At 32.1% G+C, this 15,989-nt stretch overlaps 1 protein-coding gene across 2 annotated transcripts; it reads right to left on the reverse strand.

The window, feature by feature from the left end:
• Positions 1–506: 506 nt before the first annotated feature.
• On the reverse strand, positions 507–15,989 carry LOC146146899 (uncharacterized). Of its 2 annotated transcripts, none has more exons than XM_083386490.1 (11): positions 15,803–15,989; positions 13,294–13,457; positions 12,096–12,200; positions 10,999–11,184; positions 10,855–10,908; positions 10,049–10,126; positions 7,775–9,067; positions 6,114–6,167; positions 2,604–2,857; positions 1,434–1,622; positions 507–853 (listed from the first exon to the last, which is right to left on the reverse strand). In XM_083386490.1, exons 1-11 carry the CDS (start codon positions 15,820–15,822, stop codon positions 815–817), a joined length of 2,436 nt encoding a protein of 811 aa, XP_083242616.1. In that variant the 5' UTR covers positions 15,823–15,989; the 3' UTR covers positions 507–814. The 2 variants fall into 2 exon arrangements, with proteins under 2 accessions (XP_083242616.1, XP_083242614.1); XM_083386488.1 differs by having other exon boundaries at positions 10,855–10,923.

Genomic DNA, 15,989 nt, shown 5'->3' on the forward strand with positions numbered 1-15,989 from the left:
ATAAATTATTTCTGTTTTAGGGTTAAAGTTGTCCAATGTTCTGTAGGCTACTCGAAAATTAAATTGTCCCAAGTTATGAAGTTTTCCCTAACAGATTCAAAAAATCAAATAACAATTGTTTTTTAATATTCCTTATATGCAAAAACGATGTGACTCAATATGAAAAATTAGTTGTGATACAAACGGCCCGAAAATTTAATATGCGCCCGTATAAAAACAAGAAAACTTCGATACAAAAAGGTAATTTTAAATATCTTTAATTTAATATTTTAAAGCGGATAAACTTTTTATGCTTGCCAGTATTATAATTTTAGTGAAATACGTTTTTTGCAGACTGTGTACAATGTCCCCTCAACTGTTAAGCAACTAATGATGGGACATGTCGTCATTTTGCTTTTAAAGATAAAAAGGCTAGACAAGAACTATAGGTCTTATCGCTTGTTACTGGAAAATAATTGACCTTTCCAACAATTTCTGTTTCCCATAAAAACATCATCGTATAAAATGACATTCGATTTTTATTACAAACACAAAATTAAAAAACAAACAAAGCAGCATAATATAGGACCATTTATTTACTGCATAAAAATACAGATCAAGAACTTTACCAGATTTTTTCAAATTGCATGAATAAAAAGACCAAAATTCGTTTTACATAAAACTACAAGGGTACCGGTATAAAAGTAGAAGTCGCAAAAAATGGCGTAAAAACAAAGCAGGCTTAAACAAATTGAGTTTAAAAAGTAAGATTAAAAGAATTATTTGGATAACATATTACCATCAAGCGATATTGCAGGAATGCCGAGGATCTTTTCTAAAAAAACCAATTGGTTGCCCTCCATATCTTCAGGGTCTGAAACAAATATTTAAATAAAGGCTGTAAAATATTTATTTTTGTTGCACAAAAATATTGCATCAAGCATAGTAAATTGTCTACATCAGAGGCGTGCAAAATACGGCCCGCGCTACCTTTTTACGTGGCCCGCACAGACTCCGTCAAGTAGCCCATTCATTTTTAATACTTTTTTAAGTTATTTTTGTAACGAATCGTTGGTACGTCACACTGACGGAACCTCCATTATTGCGTCATAGCGTGCACTGTAGTAAAACTGCCTAGTTGTGCTGGTAATGATTCAGTGACATGATCTTACATTATGGGTGCAGTATTTTGAATATATATTAATATTTCACGGTTTTTTAATAAAAACTGTAAATGTTGTTCGATTGTCTGGCCCGCAGCACCATCATAACTACACATTATAGCCCGTTGCGATAAACAGTTGCACGCCCCTGGTCTACATGCACACCAAAAATTATGGGTATTTAGTGACAATTGACAACATCAAAACCACTTTAATAAACTCTCTTTTTCTTACACTTATCACATTGCAAAAATGGATCCTTGCTAATTTACAAATAAGAAAGTGAATTACTCTGTTTTCTTGATCACGAACAGAAGCAAGTTTGGCCTGCCCCTGTTCATTCGGTTGGCACATTCCACCGTCCTCTCGTTTGAATGCACCACATAGTAAAAGCTTATCAGTCACAAATGGAATAAATTCACATATCTCATCAACCGCGTCTGTTTCAAATAGGTTAAATGACAGATCAAGCTCTTTTATCTGAAACAGAAGGGCAGTAAGTACTTGATTAATTACAATCGTAAGTTGTTTTTAAGTTTTTTAGGAAGAACAAGAAACTGTTAACAGCAGTGTTGTAATGACTTGTCAATAACTGGCTTGACCTGGACTTAAGTTTTAGATGAATGTCATAGGTAAAAGTGAAGTGTTTTCATAAATCAATTAGGACTGGGACTTGACTTATTATTTTTTGAAAAGACTTGACTTGGACTTAAGTAGATTTATGAATCACAGCTAGGACTTGTCATTTCAAAATTACTTGTTTGCAACACTGGTAAACAGAGAGTGCTTGTCTCGTATATTTCTAAAGACAAAATAAAGAAGAATAGTTGATGTATTACTTCAAAGGTTAACAAATTATTTAATATTTTGCTTTTACTGCCATTTAGTGTTAATGGAATAGAACAGTGCTCCGCAACAGGTTTAACTTTCAATCACCAAAAGTCATATTTAGAAATTATTGTTTAACAAACTTTTAACCAAAATTTACCCATAAAATACATTTCAAACTTAATGGCATTTTTGTCCCAATTCTTATCACCCTGGTTAGCACTGTATAAATAAATTTTGGCTTGCCAAACGAAAATCAAGCCAAACTTACAAAATACTAACAATGTTAACGAAAGTATACCTAATTTTAAAAACTTACAAAATACCAATAGTGTTAACAAAAGTATACCTAATTTTAAAAAGTTACAAAAAATATGCAAAGGCAACGTTATTGAGTCATAATTTGTTTAGGCGAAAAAAAATTTAGTTAGTGCCAGTTATGACCTTACCATTTGCAGACAAATTTTTTTTTCAGGTTGGCTACATTTTATTGGCTACACCCGCAAACTATGACTGATATGCTTATATTAATTTGGTATCAAACAAATAACACGGTTGAAAATATATAGGTTTTATTTTTTAAACATAACCATAAACACTTTTAACGTTTGAAACTCCAATGTAAGGTCTTACCTCAAGATTTCTGCATGCAGTACATATTTTTTTCAAAGCTGTGATGCTAGGATAGGTGTTACGAAGGCAAAGAACTTCAAGGGGTTTACTAACATTTTCCAATATTTTACTAAGGGCAGAGGCATCAACTGCCCCAAATGCAATGTTGCGAAAGTCTGCATTTTCAGGAAAATGGGCGGCAAACAGTTTTATTTCCTTTGTATCGCACTCCAAAAGATCTTTCATCAACTCTAGCAATTGCTCATGGTAACAAACTAAAAATGCAAGGTACAGTACATATAACAATATTTGTGCAAAACAAACCAATTAGGAACATAAATGTGCAACTGTTAATAAAAAACTAAAATTAATTGTGGGTATTTTTAATTTAGAATTTTGTTTTTCAAAAGAATAACACTTACAAAAGGGTCATTCCATCCTTAATTTAAAGGCCCGGAACCCATGTTCTTAGATTTTCTTTAAACTTAGTACAATTAAAGATCTCTTTCAAAAAATAAGAATGCAAAAAATTTGAGCGTTCTGTGATAAGCGGTTTCGAAGATATGACAGTTTAAAATATTTTACCACTAGGTGGAAATGGGTATTTTTTGGTTCCGCTTGAGTGCTTTTTGCTCTGTTGTGGCTTAATTTTGCAGTAGAAGCCTGCAGTAAAATGCTATTCCACCATTTATGGGGTTGCTAATTTCAAAAATGATGATTAAAACTATATGTGATGAATTCTTCTACATGTAATTTACATTTAAAGTTTTCTGACTTCCGAAGACTTTTCCGAAGCTCTCTGCAATTTTTTTTCAATTTTTATGCTGGAAAAATAATCTTGAGACATCATAGTATTTGGAATTTTTAAAGTGATTCTTGGTTATTTGCAATTAGTAATTGGTTTTTATGTTTTAAATTTGTGTTAGTTATAAAAAATTTAAAATACTAAAAAGTTATAACTGATAACTAGAGGCAGTAAAAGTTATACTTTTTTGGTGTAAAATCAAAAAAATATTGTTATGAGCTTCATGTAAGAAGGTTTAAGGTCATATTCTCTGTTTTAGGTCATAAAATATGACCTTTTGATTTTACTTAAACTTTAAAGCAGTCCCCTCTAGAAGTATTGCAATGAGAGTTCTCATGCTGAATTTCATGAAGCATTTAAAGCATGATTTTCATTGTTTTCTGTACTTTAATGCTTACTGTTTGATTTCAATTTACATTGTGACATCATCTTGACACATTGTTTTGCAACACACAGTGTTGAATATTATAAACACTTGCCATAGGTCAGCCCGTACAGTCAGTTAGATCAGAGTTATAACTTCTATGGTCAGCCAATGTTAAGATCTTAAGAGCTCCGGGTAGTTTTTAGCCTACAGCTCAATAGTGTATTTAATTTCTCAGTGCCTTTTTCAGGATTTAGTAAATTTGTGTGATCTCTAAGTGTACATTTAGCCTTGCTAGTATCTGTTTTTGAGCTTTATAACTACACAGATTTGTAAATTATGGAACCGTGTACTATAGGCATTTTACACCCGATCCGTTAGAAATCAGTGCATTTCTAAGCAAAAAGGTCTACGACAATCAGGGCATCCAATGGCAGAAAAGTCTAGACTTTTAGACCTTGAGGTCCTGGCAATGCACTGATTTGGACCTTTAGGTAAACTCCCGGCGAAGATGAATTAAATATATTCATTAAGTTCAGAAAAGATAACAAAAAATATGAGATAGAATTAATAACACTTGACCCACCTAAACCCTAACGCTAACCCGAATCCTAACCCAAATAATGTGCGTTATTTTAATAATTCTTTAAATGCTGGGGAAAAAAGCCCAAACTCGGATGGTTTCTCGTCCATTGTATTTAAGATTATTACGTCACAAATTGAGGTATTGGGGCCTGAAGCGTTATAATTATTAAATTATCGCAAATTATTTGGGTTAGGGCGCTGGTTAGCGTTTGGGTTTGGTTGGGTCAAGTATTGTTAAACTTAATCTTCTTATGCACATTTGTTAATGCAAATTAGTGCATTGTCCAAGACCTCAAAGTCTAACAGTCAGACTTTTTGATCCTTTGAATGCACTGATTATCGTAGACCTTTTTGCTTAGAACTGTACTAATTTCTGACGGATGGGGTGCATTTTAAAAGGGGCAGTAAAAGAGTGCCACAGCAACTCAAGAATTAGTAAACAAGGCATGACTAATTTCAATACAATAAGCGATGAGGAAAGAATTTTTTATTTATGGCGAGCTGGACTTTGCACAGAAATTTGTGGAAGAGATAGCAAAATTTGCAACCACCACAAAAAGCAGTTAGGGGACTACTTTTTATCTAGAAAGATGAAGTGCACTGATGTGTATGGAAGACATAAGAAAAAAAAGCCTTCAGGTAGCCGAATCATCAGTTTGGCTATGGCACTCTACCTTAAATCACAGGAAATTAACAGCATACCAGGAGACAAATTGTTTCGAAATTGCTGGGGCTTGTTGTTCAAAAATATGCAGGTTGAAAAAGATCCTTCTGGTAAGTCATCAGATTCAAGTACAACAGAAAGTTTAGAGGACTCTTTTAACCAATCTAATTTATTAAAAAGGTCAAATGAAGTACTAAAGCTATTGGGAAAATCACCAGTTAAACTACATTCCCTCAAAAAACGCCAACGCCTATCTTATGTTCAAAACACGGTATCTAATGTAGTCCGGAACTTCGGGAACTTCCAAGAAAATTTATCACTTGCAATACCAACAGAAGATGAAGAACAAGTATCAACTTCACAGTCAAAAAAACAACAAGAGGAAAATGCAATTAAAGCAAATGATTTGGATATTTTAATGAACGAGCTTAAAGAAAAAATAGTAACTGCTAATCGTGACGAAAAACTTTCCATTTTGACATTAAAGCCGCACTCCTGGCATTTTGAAAAAACTCTTCAATTTTTTGAAGTGTCTAATTATTATGTTTCGCAATCGGCTAATTTAATTTGTTCCACAATTTGCATGAATTTAAAACTTAATAACCAACTAATAATTGCAAATAACCAAGAATCACTTTAAAAATTCCAAATACTATGATGTCTCAAGATTATTTTTCCAGCATAAAAATGGAAAAAACATTGCAGAGAGCTTCGGAAAAGTCTTCGGAAGTCAGAAAACTTTATATGTAAATTACATGTAGAAGAATTTACCACATATTGTTTTTATTATCATTTTTGAAATAAGCATCCTCATAAATGGTGGAATAGCATTTTACTGCAGGCTTCTACTGCAAAATCAAGCCACAACAGAGCTAAAAGCGCTCAAGCGAAACCAAAAAATACCCATTTCCACCTAGTGGTAAAATATTTCAAAATGTCATATCTTTGAAACCGCTTATCACAGAACGCTCAAATTTTTTGCATTCTTATTTTTTTATTAAGATCTTCAATTACCTAAAATTTAAAGAAAATCTGAAAACATGGGTGGACAAATTTCTGAAAACTTTAAATTAAGGATGGAATGACCCAAAACCTGTGTAAAAAATGTCTTACCATTAGCAAGTTTTTGGAATCGTTTCAGCAACAAACTTCGAAAATTTTTCTTTTCTAAAATGTACATTTAATAGTGTTATCTGCAATGTAGCTTAATAATAAATTATGAGTAGATTGACATCATCTAAATTAAGACGTTTCAATACGAACTTGTGTCATCTTCAGTAAATGTTACTAAGAAGTGAATCAAAGCATCACTTATAAAATCCAGTGTTGAATAGATACTGACTTGAGTAGCCGCAATCCAAACATGCTCATTGCTCAAGTTTTTTGCAAACCCAAAGTGGTCATAGGGGCTTCGGATGTGTTTAGATTGCGGCTACTTGAGTCGTTATCTATCCAAGACTAGAGTCTCGATTTGAAAGTTGACACCTTATCAATATGCTGTACCTGTTCAATGTTCCACACCCTATTAGAAACTCACAATGAAAACAATTGGGCCTACGTTATATTAGTGATGTTTCAATTCAATCCTCAGTCACATTAACTGAAGATGATCAAGTTTGTATTGAAATGTCCTAATCAAGATGATATTGAACTACTCAAGCTTTTTGGCTTTGATTTATTATCAATAACTGTACTAGTTTGTAATCTAGATCCTAGATGTTGATAAGAGCATTTTCTGGTGTTTTGCTAATGACCGGTGTAACACAAATTAGTTTTGTTGTGTTATTTAGTTAATTCCAAGTGACAAGCCGAAACCACTATGACAATACTTTTTTGGAAACAAATTCTCCCAGCTAATCTAATAAATTACAGAGAATTTAGCTGATAAACAGGGTAAAGAGCAGCAAAAAATTAACAAAGATTTAGTAAATTTTAAAATTTTAAGGGGGCTAATTGCAAATCAGCACTTAAACATGTAACAAACAGTTTTTAATATATTTTTTTAGGGTAAATATTCATGACAATCTACAGTATGACCTAAACCTATTACGATAAACAAAACTAACAAAAAAGAATCAACAGTAGGAACAGAATTTTGAATTTGCCCTGCAAAGGAAAAAAGTAAAGCTGTGTCAAAATATAACAAATCTAAGTTGTTGTGTACATTACCAAGTTTAGATAATACAAAACACTGCCTAAATTTGGTATTAACATCTCAATACTAAAGTTCAAGGTGACACAAAATAAACTTTTGTCAAAACAGACAGTACAAAACCATCCATAGTCCAGTAAGTTTAAATTCAAACAGATTACTTAAAATGCTTAAAATACAAGTGTTATTTATATTTAAGAAATATTTGATGCCAAATGCCCCTCGCACAAATATTTACACAGTTGGTGGTTAAATCATCTTAGTTTTTGCTGATTTAGTTATTGATTACATGCTTTTTATCGTTTTTAGTAATGAAAACATTTTGAATGGTTAGATTTTTTTTTTAAATGGCAAATATTGTCAAGTTTGCTTTGCAAATATTTTTAGATGGTCTGTACACATTGTCATATTTAAGTAAATGGCTTTTAATGATTTTTTTGCTATATATATGTGTTCTTTTTCCAAAATTTCCAAAAACCAAAATTGAATTTGCAGAAACAAACAAATATTTAACCTTCTAGATTTAAAACTCACAGAACATAAAAATAGAACCAAACTAAGAATTAAGATATATATATATAAAGTAGTTTTACATGTGATTCCTGAACTCTACAAAACATACTTGTGGGGATCTTGAAAGAAGAGTTCTTTCCAAGCAAGAGTCCGCAAATAAATTTTCTAACCATTATCCATTTATCCTCATCGACAACTTCCGGTATTTTATTGATGAATATTTCTTCAGGAGCATGAATGAGATATAAAGCCGAAAGAAATTCCTGCCAAGCTTGATGGGAAAAGAACTTTGTTTCTTTTCCTTCAAACAGATTTAGATCGCTGAAATCGCCAGAAGTCATGGCAATAGTAAGATCTTGAACTTCCTCACTATCTAGCTCAACATTCTCCAAATCAGAATCATGAATAACCACAGTACCTTTGTCAGTGGCATTAAAAGCAAGCTTACAAAGTTTTCTGATCTCAAGATTACTACAGCAATGAGCCGAACGCTGAAGATATCTTAACAGAACTGAAAACATATCAGTCATGGATGCCATTCTTTTATCACTGACAGGCCTTTGACCTAATGCAGCAATGACAGTAAACTGAAGCATGAGAACATTTCCGCAAAGGTCAAGCAATAGTGGAGCATTTTCTGTCAACCTCTGTGGAATGTTTATTCCCTTTGGAGTGAGATGATCAAACAAAAGCACCATGTCACATTTATCAAGCTCAGTCAGAAAGAACACTTTTTCAGGTCGTAATTCTTGAGGAATATCATTAATAGCAAATGGCCTGGCAGTGATGATAATAAAACAATTTCGCAAAAATCTCTTGTTGCAAAGACTTGCAACGAGAAATTTAACATGCATTGGTGTTTTATAATCATACATGGGAGGACATTCTAATTTCCAAGTTGCTTGGTCATAGCCATCTATAATAATTACACATTGGCATGGATTTTGAACCATCCAATCAAAGATGGTGCTGCATTCACTTTTATTCAAATTAGGAAATGGATAATCTATCAATAACTGTTGCAGGGTTAATTTAGTGTCGTATCCCATATCCTTAAATCTTAAATGTAAGCAAAACAGTGAGTCAAACTTCTGTGCCAGTCGTTTGGATATGGTAGTCTTGCCACAACCAGGAGAACCAATAATGGCAAGAAAATGAAAATCATCATGACACAGTGAAATCTCATCAAATGTCAACAAAGGTGTTTTTTCCAAAAGCACACTGTTTCTTTTAGTAGGGGAATACTCATCATTAATTCTTTGACCATATGTGTAAAAGTCGTGCATGTCATATATTTTGGGATGGACAACTGGGATTGTATTTTCATCAACCAATTGTCTAAGCAAAACAACATCATTACCACGATTTTCTTGTTGAAATTTAGTTATTTTTGCTTTGACATCTGTAAGCAACAAAGGTAAAAGTTCTTAGTGGTAAAATACATCGAACAGGCATGGAGACAGAACAGGATAGTTCTCTAGCATCCTGCAATACTGCAGTGCTGTAATACAATGCTTAGTGCAACATTGTTCAATTATTATTAACCATAAAATTTTGTTAGATATAGGCTGAAAAGTTTAAAAACATTGTAAAAGAATACATCATCCAAAATTTTAACCAAAAGCTTAAACCTTATTATGCTGTTTGGTTCATGAAAGATAAGCAGGTGTTTTTTATATTGTTGTGTTTTATATTGTTACATGCAAGCTAATGACAACTCTACTTATCAAGTATCTTCTTTTGTAAAAGCAAATAATGCCATATTGAAAAAAATAAATTGATGTTGATAATAATTGATCACAGCGGCGACCTTAAGCTTATTTTCCTTAAAAGACTTTTTTGGTATCCACAAATTTGACAACTTACTTATTTTAAAGCAGGGCTGTGGAATTGGAGTCGGGACTCGAGTAAACCCGCAAGTCCGACATGCACAGTACCAAATTTTAAAACTGATATGGCCGCCAACCGGAAACTGTAAAGGTCAAATCGCATATGGTGGAATATTTCCCAATCCATGTATTGTAAGTGCATGAATTATACGACACTCCTACAAGTGGATTGCTAAATATCAACATTATTTTAGTTATGTAAATTGGTAGAATACAAGCCGTTTAAGTCAAGGCAGGACTCGGGAATCAACAAAATCGCATATTTGACCAGAGTTGGAATCGGGTGTATTTTTGGCCAGCATATGCTATGTGTATCTGAGATCCTACTTTTACCCTGGCTCGCCATGGAGCATGATATTTATGTTTCTCAAGTGGCCTCCCATAAAAATAATTACCCACCCCTGGGTTGACTCAACAAACCTTAAGTAACTTATTTTAATAAATAGAAGACGTATGATTTTTATCATGATTCATATATTACCCAATACTCATACCCAAAACATCTTGGCCATCTTCTGTTGACACCACATCAAACCGGAACCATGATTCCTTACATTCATCTTGTAAATGAGCTAAAACGTTAGAAATAAGTTTTTTAAACAAATTAACCTAAATCTTTAGCTGTATAACATCTAAAAACAAAAGCTACAACATAAAACTACATTTTCCCATACAAGCTAATCACTTAATGTCTAATATTACTGATATAATTTAAAAAGAATGTCAAATTTAAAAAACATTCTTATCATGATTTAGTTAATATTATTAACTAATCTATATTGCGGGGGACACCTTATCGGAGTAACCAAATACTATGATACACAAGCCATAATTGTTACCCATTTGCGTGTGTATCTTTCATATCCATATTGAAAACTATATTAGCAAATTTTTATAAGATGGAATGCCTTAATGAAATAAGATTAGTGAGAGATTTATCATAATTTTGAAGTTGAAAAATTAAAAAAAATAGAATTCTATTGATTCCTGCCTCAAGGCACAAATGACAAACATATTAAGATTCAAAGAACTAAAAGCAAAGTAAAACTGCATTTATTAAATATTGCTAGTATAAGGTTGTTGTCTTAATAATTTGATTGTCACATTTTAAACTTTTATGCTCACTTTGAAAGTTTGAAAGCAAATATATATTAATAAAAGTTGCCTCCAAAAATATAAATAGTAGAAAAACAGATCTGTAGTTTTCAAAATAATTGTTTTTGTAAAATGTTGACATCCAAATGAAAAGGTAAAATCCATAAAACAAAGATGTGAAAAAGTTATAAAACATCAATATTACCTTCTTCATAATCAGGTAGAAGATTGATATTTAATTCCTTCAACTTTGTGTAGGCTGAATAAATTGAATCTAATAGTAAAAACAAGAGGTAAGAACTTTTTTTTTAAGTGAAAAAAACAAACAAAAAAACATTGACAATATTACCTATACCGCTTGCATTCATCCATCTGCAAAGACATTCATACTGTTGCTCTCTAAAGTCACGTTCAAAATCATGCTTAATTGTCATCCATTCACTACTTAGTCCAAGTTCAGGAAGAACATCATCAACCCACACCATCTCATCGTAATTTTCCATTAGTTCATAAAGAAACCAGGAACGGCTTCTCCCTAAATAACTTTTTTATTGATTTTGTTTGTAAATAACACAAGGTTAGTGAAACGACCACTGATTTCTTGTTTCAATGACTGCAGTAACCACATGTTTCCCAAAACTTCACACGAAACATTTTTAATGTGATTCGATGTGAACAAATCTCAATTATGTCACTAAGAGGAGTTTTATCTTGCTCATTTCCTCATGTTGTAGTTTTGTTCATCGATTTTTATTAATTAACTAATAGGTATATGTTGGTAAATCATGGAACATCACATGGGGGATATTTGATTTCATAAACCACATATTTGAATTTACATGGATAATAATTAATAAATTAATTAGTTTGTGATCTTAGTCCATAAAAAATGTTGCATGGACCCCAAAAGGTTTTCAAGTGGCAGGGGTAAGAAAATATATATATTACTGATATTTAGAAGGCCATGATAATATCTCCTAATTTAATATACTTAACAACATGTATGTTTCTTTTCAAAAAATAAATCCATTTGTGGTACCACAATTTAAATCAAGACGTACAAAAATAGTAAAAAATTTACAGAGATCTGCTAAAGTAGCAAGTTATGTACAAAAGGTCAGATATTATACAAAAAAGTATAGAGATCTATAACCAATAAGAAATGTTTGGTTATGCCAAAATTAAGGATAATGTTTTACTTGATCAACTAATAACAAAGAAGCTAGAAATTTCCAAGTTACAGAATTATAATAAGGAAGTATAGAATAAGTAGACGTAAAACATAACTTTTAAGATAATACTGTCGTATTTTCCACTAATTGCACCTTTGTACCTAAACATGTTTGTCCTTAAGGTGTTACATGAAAGTAGTGTTATAATAATCAACTCATGTGTGGTTTGTCATTATATGATTGGTATTTTTACTATCCATAAAACAATACCTACATTTTCCAAATAAAGTTCCTTTAAGATGTGTATCAATAGTTTTATTCTTTTTTCGTCTACACACTTCATCTTTTACTTTATATAAAAGACCTGTTTCTTGATCACCTTGATACAAAAAATGTTGCATTTTCTCGGATTTATTACTGTTTACTTTTTCATTAATCTATTAGTGTAGCTTTAGTTAAATCAGTGCTTTTCAACTTATGAAATGGTACGCACTTGTGTGGATGAAAAAATTGAAATGCAGATAACAAATGTCGTGCAGATGAAAATGGCACATATTATTATTTTTAGTTATGTGCCATAGTAATCAAATAAACTGGTGCGCCAACTTATGCGTTACAGGTAAAGTAATAGTCTCTCAGTGGTTCTTTACAGCCATATATTTTATACCGGTAAAGGCTTACACTTTAAATACACAAATCTTTTCATTGTTATTTCACAAATAGGGAAAACTTGTTCGTGCGGATGAAAATTTTCCGAAAAAACAAACTGCGTACGTTTTTTTAAAGGTTGAAAAGCACTGAGTTAAATTTTTATTGTTCCTAGTAAAAACTTTCGAAGGGCTGAGTTGATCAACAGTGTTGCAGTGATTTAAGTCAATGATTTGATTTAGGTGCACTTAAGTCACTGTTTTCAAATTACTAGACTTAACTTCAGTCTTTTGATCCAAACGACTTTGACTTCAATGCTTTATACAAAATGACTTGACTTGGACTCAAGTCAATGTCAACTAACTTGGGTTAAAATAAAGTGTTTTTATTAAATTTTTTTTATTATAGCTGGGTTATTTATGTTCATTTCTGCATATTAAACAATTGTCTATTTTTTGGAACTTTTGGTTAAGTTATTTGACAGTTTTACCAAATTTATTAGTTTCACATTTTATTTTTATGTCAATAACTTGACTTGAAGTAAACTTGCTCTAAAATAGACTAGTATGCGACTTGACTTGGGCAACTGATGACTTGGATGGGGCAAAAGTTATTTTAGCAAAAGATTTGAATTGGACATAATTCTTTCAAAATGACTTGTTTACAACACTGTGAATCAGTTCAAACTTCCACTGAAGTATAGCATGACTGGAGAAAATGACTTGTAAGACTATACTAAAAAAATAACAAACTATGCCTTGAAAATGCTCATACCATGATCCAAATACCATAACTTGACACCAAAAATAAACACGATATCTTACCTAAAATTGGGATCAATTTTTTTGAGAGTGCATTGTAATTCAACTTATTGGTATAAATTTCATTGTCAGAAAATCCAACTTTGCGAAGATATTCCTTCCATTTCATTAATGAAATATGTTTTTCTTTAATTTCACGAAGACACCCAGCAACATCAAGTTTTATACTACACAAAAATAAAAATAATTAACAAAATAAAAATTGACCAGGCAACAGCCCAAGTCAGTTGTTTACATTTACTTATATCGGAAGTTAAAGCAACGACTTTGTTAAAACTTTTTAGGGCAAGTCATTTTTTAGCCTCAAACTATTTTAAGTCAATTTGATCAACAGAACCAAATTAAAGATTTAAAATGTAAAACAGGGCATGGTTATTTAGTATAAAAAAAAAACTGTTTAAAAGTTTAGAACTTTAAATAGCAAACTATTTGCCAAAATTTAAGCCAGAGTAATTTGTGAAACTTAATGGTGAAATGTGGGGTGTAAGTTGAATGCCAAATCAAGTGGAAATTTGAATCTAATATAAGAGTAATAAAAACCACAATTATTATTTAAAAATCTTCAGTTCTTTTTTTTCCTTGTGCACAGATATTGATAAATCAAGTGACTCATGAAATGTAATACAATATAAATAAAAAACACCACATTAACAAAGCAATTTATAACTTAGTTATTGACATCGCTATAAAATAACTTTGGTTTTGCTTCATTAAAATCATTAAATCCACTTTTTTAATGATTAGGCAAATTACATTGTCCCTCACCACCTAATGATATGCATGTAAAAAAACGTAAAATTTATAGAAAAATTTCGTAGTTTGGTGTGTTGTTTATTACATGGCACTTAACAGTATGGACTTTCTTGTCTCAGTCAAAATCAGTCACTATAGGTTCTAGTTTATAAAAGAGAAATATATTTCGCCAATCACGGCATCATCAGTCTCTAAAACACGAATACAAAATAATGGTAACACGTAAACCAGGTGGTAGAATTAAAAAATAATAGGAAAATATTCATAAAACCTAGAGCAACAAACTACGCGACCAGGTTAAAAATATAAAAATATAGAAGATAAAAGTTATAGGTATAGGGCTATAGAAAACCGGACCATCCTGTTACCCAAGTCTAGGGAAAAACAACAACCAGCTGTGTTGGTAAAGCGAAAAGAAAAGAAAAAGGGAAAAAGGGGGTGGCAAGAGGTGACAACAAAGACGATAAGGCAAACGGTAGAGGCCCATTGCAACTAAAAATATTTTAGCCCTATACCTATAACTTTTATCTTCTATATTTTTATATTTTTAACCTGGTCGCGTAGTTTGTTGCTCTAGGTTTTATGATTATTTTCCTATTATTTTTTAATTCTACCACCTGGTTTACGTGTTACCATTATTTTGTATTCGTTTTTTAGAGACTGATGATGCCATGATTGGCGAAATATATTTCTCTTTTATAAACTAGAACCTATAGTGACTGATTTTGACTGAGACAAGAAAGTCTATACTGTTTTGCTACCATTCGAAGTCATTGTCGTCACTAACGTGCATTAGGGCGAGGAGATATCTTCTTTTTCAAATATTCGGTTTGCATTACATGGCACTTGTCAGAATTATATTTTTTTCGATTTTACATAGCAAAAATGTTGATAGGTTTGAAAAATAATGTTTTTGTGTAAAAGGAATGTTAAAAAATTATGTAAAGTAGACCGAAGCTTGATGTTAGCAAATTGTTGCAAAAATGTAAAAGGAAGGACTAGGTTCGGTGGTTTAATGCAACTTTATTGAAAGTGTTGTTTAACTTTGAATGTCATATCTTGAGATACATAATTTTAACTAGTCCTGCATAGGCCCTTGTGAAAAGTATAGCAGAGCTTATTATGTCTTGCCGGAGCACAACTGAAAAATTGGGGTGACCAGTGCACTTAAGTTTAAATAGTGCACTCTGCTTGTTTGAGATATTGAACACTTGGGGTACAAATTTTATTATTTAGGAATTGACATTGGGTATGGTGGAAAGTTTGCAGGCGTATTTGCTATACTTTTCACAGTGGTGCACACATTAACCAGTATGGAAAGTATGGCAAATCTGGAAGAGATCTCGCCGGTCCACGGCTGAAAAAATCCTGGTAACCGGGTGCAACAGAGGCCAAAATAGTGCATCTTGGGTGCACTTTCAAATTTCCGGGCACTCTTAATGATTTTCTGATGAACTTTGTATTGCATACCGGTACATTCATGTAAATGTATGCCAACAAGCCTTTTACTTATTTGAGGTGCAGTTTGGATTTTTTTCAGGGTGCACTTTTAAAAGCTTGAAAAACACTCGCGGTTGCACTTTGCCATACTTTCCACAGTGGCATGTTAAATACCTTGAAATAAATTTTAATTTTGAAAAAAAATGTGAGCAAGAGCAAAAGACAAAATAAAATACTAGCCAATACAGCTTATTCTTTTATAAAGTTTACTTAACTAAATTCGTTGGTAAACGGTTGGCTAAAATTTCTTTTTACATACCGTTTACAATTTGTGGCCATGTTTGATGTATACAAAGTGGTACAGGTAGTTGGCAGCTCCAAAGTTCACCGTGTGATATTTTCTAAACGAAAAATTACAAGAAGATTTGAATATCTACGAGCGTTACGGCCTGTACCGCCGTGATTAATACAGTACCAACTTGTAATAAACACAACGTCGAGTTTTG

This window comes from Ascidiella aspersa, chromosome 4 (genome assembly GCF_963924565.1).
Source record: "Ascidiella aspersa chromosome 4, kaAscAspe10.2, whole genome shotgun sequence".
Classification (NCBI taxonomy): domain Eukaryota; kingdom Metazoa; phylum Chordata; class Ascidiacea; order Phlebobranchia; family Ascidiidae; genus Ascidiella; species Ascidiella aspersa.